The 4317-nt window shown below is 36.6% G+C and overlaps 1 protein-coding gene across 5 annotated transcripts in view; it reads left to right on the top strand.

Moving 5' to 3' along the window:
• The first annotated feature begins 399 nt into the window (after positions 1–399).
• LOC108774721 (transmembrane protein C5orf28) overlaps positions 400–4317 on the top strand; it is a 6944-nt gene continuing 3026 nt past the window's right edge. The window contains exons 1-2 of one of the 5 annotated variants that reach the window (XM_018540888.1): positions 400–795; positions 1429–1603. In XM_018540888.1, the coding sequence (XP_018396390.1) occupies positions 493–795; positions 1429–1603 (478 nt within the window). In that variant the 5' untranslated portion in view covers positions 400–492. Of the gene's footprint in view, positions 796–1428; positions 1956–3621; positions 4162–4317 lie in introns of those variants that run through there. The other 4 variants (XM_018540886.1, XM_018540885.1, XM_018540887.1 and 1 more) reach the window with 4 other exon arrangements.

Genomic DNA, 4317 nt, shown 5'->3' with positions numbered 1-4317 from the left:
AGAAGTCGGATATACGGTTTTTAATAAGTTGAAATTATTATTTTTGATTCCTTATTCTTTCTATTGCATATATCTTCACTTTTAATTGATAATTTATTATTATACAATAGTTTAGAAGTACACTTATGTCCACTTTCACTAATGTAGCTTAATTTTAATCTGGGCATAACTTAATTTTAATCCTTCATTCCAAAGACAAAGAAAAAAAAAATACAGTTAACATAAATCTTTCTATCACTGTAGAAAAATTATTCAATTTCGATCGAAGTAATATGAAATTAAACCGCAATAACGGTATGAAGAAACCAAACGTTCGTGACTTCGCGCGCTACCGGCCGTTAATTTACCGGACTTGCGCGTATTTCGCGCATAATCAAGATGGCGGACCGTCAGGAGCATCGGCGAGTGTTTGGGTTGGTGTGAGGTTGCAATTTAACTACGTGCACGACAGCTCCGTTGATTTCTCAAAGGAATAAAGCAAAGCCGTGCTCGATGTGGCGCGAGTTCTGGCCGCGCGCGCTTCTGACGTGCGCGATCGGTGTCTGTTCGATTATCGGTGACGTCGGGTTAAAGTGGCTGAGGAGCGACAAGAACGAGTCGGCGCGCGCGGCGTTCGACAACGCGACGCACGCGACGGTGGGCGGCCTCACGTGGATGTTAATCGTTGTCCTCTCGCGGAAGTCAATTGCCCGCAATCTAAATAGCATATTCTCCTGCTTCTTATTGGCGTCCTTCGTTGATTTGGATCACTTTATCGCGGCGCGCAGTTGGCACATCCATGTAAGTGAAACACAGGTAAAAACATATTCGGAAAGTTAATTCGGAAATCCCGAGTGAGCGATAAGTGGAGAATATATTAAGAACGATGACGATGTAATTATAATATACAGTTTATATATACTTTTTAATAAAGTAGAGTAATTATTAGGGGGTTGCGTTAAGAGCCGCTGTTTTTTTTTTCACATGTATTTGAGCGGAAGAAACAGCGGCTTTTAATGCAACCCCCTAATATATTTAAATAAACTTATTAATATATAATATCAGTTAAAAATTTTCTTTCATTAAATTAAATTTGTACGTTCGCTTTAATTTCAATTTCAATTATATCTTAATTTTTATCTTCAATCTAGAATTTTTATTTCAAATTTAATTATACAAAAATATTTAACATTTAAAGTACAACAAAATTTTTTAATCATCTTTTAATGTAATGAAATTATTAAAACAAATGTTATCAAATTGAGTTTCTGAAAAAATTGTATATGTAGTAATTGTAAATATTAAATAATAAAAAAAGAAGAAATTTGTAATTTTTAATTTATAATTTATAACTTTTATCTCTCAAGAAAAGTTGTCAGTGTAACTAGAAAAATCACAAATTTGTGGAAATGTCTAAAAATATTATTTTATTTCATTATATTTTTGCAGGATGCCACGCATTTACAAAAACGGCCCTTCCTGCATTGCACTACCATTCCTCTTTTACTGTGGACATTTTTTATCTTACTCTCCAACACCTTCCACTCTCCTCTAATGGAACACATTTCCTGGGTGATATTGGCCGCCTTCTTGAGTCACCACATACGAGACGGTACCAGAAGAGGTTTGTGGTTTTGTCCCTTCGGGTCTACCCGTCCTATTCCTTACTACTTATACGTAAGTCTTTCTATGTCCCTTCCTTACATATTACATTGGCTTATGAGCCTACACACATTTGCGCCGAAGAATGATAACAATCTTGTATCCATTGATGTATGAGGCATATTTTTGAACACGCATATTGCAATACTGAGTATACAAACAGACACCTTTTGAAAGGTGTATGTACGAGAGCTATTATTTAAGTTGCTTTCCAGTAAGATACTCAGATGACACGATATAATACAGTGAATCATTACATCCTTATTTGCTAAAACAAATATGACATGATCGCTGTATCATGCTGTCATTTGATAGAAAGCACCATTAATTGATAACTTGTACAGTGTCTTAGGAATATTGATATTCCTAGTTTATAAAATCGATGCTGAGGAAAGAAAAATCTGAAGTTATAAGATTAACTTCTCTGGAAGAAATAGATATGAAAATATTTTTTATTGAATTAAATACTTAATTTTAATTTTAAAATTAATTATTTAAGAAGACAGTTTTAATGATACAAATTAGATGTCTTTCAGTTAAGTTTTATAATAGTGAGAGAGAGAGAGAGAGAGAGAGAGAGAGAGAGAGAGAGAGAGAGAGAATGATCAATGTCATTATAACGCATTTTATTTATTCAAATAAAATGTTTCTCCGACAATATTTATTAAGAAAAAAATATAAATCAAAATAAAAGATTCCTATAGTATAAAATATTAATATTTTCGAAACGTTATTATTAGGATTTGTATAGATTGTTTTATATACTTTTATATATTAAATATATGCACATGTACATACATAATATTACTTAATGATCTGTATGGTTGATTTTGTATAATCACATGCGGTTGAATGTTTAATAACAATGATATACAATACGTGTGACGACGTTTCATCGTCGCTCGTCTGCGAAAGGGAAAGTGGGAATAAAATTTTTCCGAGTTACGGAATGGCAACTCGGTTTAACACATCCGTGTGCGTATAACGTGTATATATATTTACAACTGCAACATGCCGTTGCAGCTGTGCGTGGTTTATGGACGGAATCCCACGTGCGTTTGTTTGGCACGTTCGATACACCGTACACTTTTTTGCTTTTCCCTGACACACTCAGTTACTTGGAAATATTCTCAGCGCCTGCAGGAATATAACTTTATGATCAATAATAATCAATAGAACTGTTTAACGCTCTTATGTTAATAACAATTATATGCAAAGTGTGACTTTTATACTCTCATCTCTATTTTTAAATGTCTCATTCTTACGCACTTTAAAGCGAATCGTTCCTATTTTTTCCCGAAACTATTCGATCCTGTTACGCTAATTATTTAGCTGAAATTTTATCTTTTTTATTGACATACTCGATACTAGTATTTGACTGACTATTATAGAAATCAAATCGTTTTAAGCCCGATATGACGATTTTACTAAAGTATCTAAAAATTTAGCAAGACATATATACAGATTATTTCTGAAAATAAGTATGGACCATCAAATATAAAAATATTGATGACGCTGTAAACAAATCTTGATTTCAGCGACCAACTTAAACGTCGAAATAATAATTACTTCGACAATATCGTTTTCAGATCTATACAGTGTAGAATCTCTAAATTCGTAGGCACGTCGACAAAACCGTTCTTCTCCCTCCCAACATTATTGGGCGGTATACTCGCGAATTTCAAACGGTCCTCTCATTTCGCCGAAGAATATAATTTGCAAGTATCTTATTCACTTTTATGTAACTTTCATTCGTGATGCATTTGTAAGCGAGTGTTAGCTGAATTATCGATGTGTGGTGAACCAGCAAGAATTATCGGGGTATTATGCAACCGAGAATACCTGCCTAGGTGCAGGACACCACGCAGAGACTCGTCTCTGTGGGTGAGGGCGCGGAGGGAGGCCGCATGGATGCCCCTGGCTGCGGTGAGACGCAGGTTGCACACGTGTGTACACACGCCCGCTGGAAGGGGTTTATCAGCACTCGGCGTTGCTTAGCTGGCACTGTCGGCTTCACTTCACCTCGCTCTGACTTAGTACTCGTTTAACTAGCCGGTCGTGCCGCGCACCTGTCGGACAAAGATCACCAAACCAAGTTCGATTGCGACGAAGAACTCGTCGCACGGCGATTCGGGAATCGCTATTGTGCTGTCCTATAGTTCTATCCCTCGCCATCTCATTTCTCTTCTTTTTCATTTTTGTTTAGAACCCGAATAGCAATTTTCTTGATTGTCACTATTTATTATTGGATCGACAATCGCTGTAGCGTTAGGTCCTCTCGTGCGATTTCCTCCGAATGAAACCCTCTTCGCAATTGAGAACTGCGAATGCCCTGACTGGAATCTACCAATATTTTGGAAATCATGTCATCACGTTCTGATAAGTACATGCAGATTACGATAACACACTGATACCGCCAGTGTCTTGAGCAAGCGTGATATCTTATATCGATAACGCCGCTATCAAGGCATGACAAGACCGGTGTTCGTCGATTCGGCTGGTTGATTCGTACACAAGATGGTAAGTAACACACGGTATGTGTTCTCCCACTTTTGGTGTTTACGTATACCTATCTCTAGAATGATTCCGAGGTCGATCGTACGGTCCCTGACCGCAAATTGTCCCCGCAAATATACGCTCAAGGTATCACGTGCAACAGTTTCTCTCTTTCCTTTT

The sequence above is a fragment of the Cyphomyrmex costatus genome, unplaced genomic scaffold (assembly GCF_001594065.2).
Source record: "Cyphomyrmex costatus isolate MS0001 unplaced genomic scaffold, Ccosl1.0 scaffold273, whole genome shotgun sequence".
NCBI lineage: Eukaryota > Metazoa > Arthropoda > Insecta > Hymenoptera > Formicidae > Cyphomyrmex > Cyphomyrmex costatus.
Note: the sequence above shows the minus strand (reverse complement) of the source record. Positions and strands in the feature narration are given on the sequence as shown.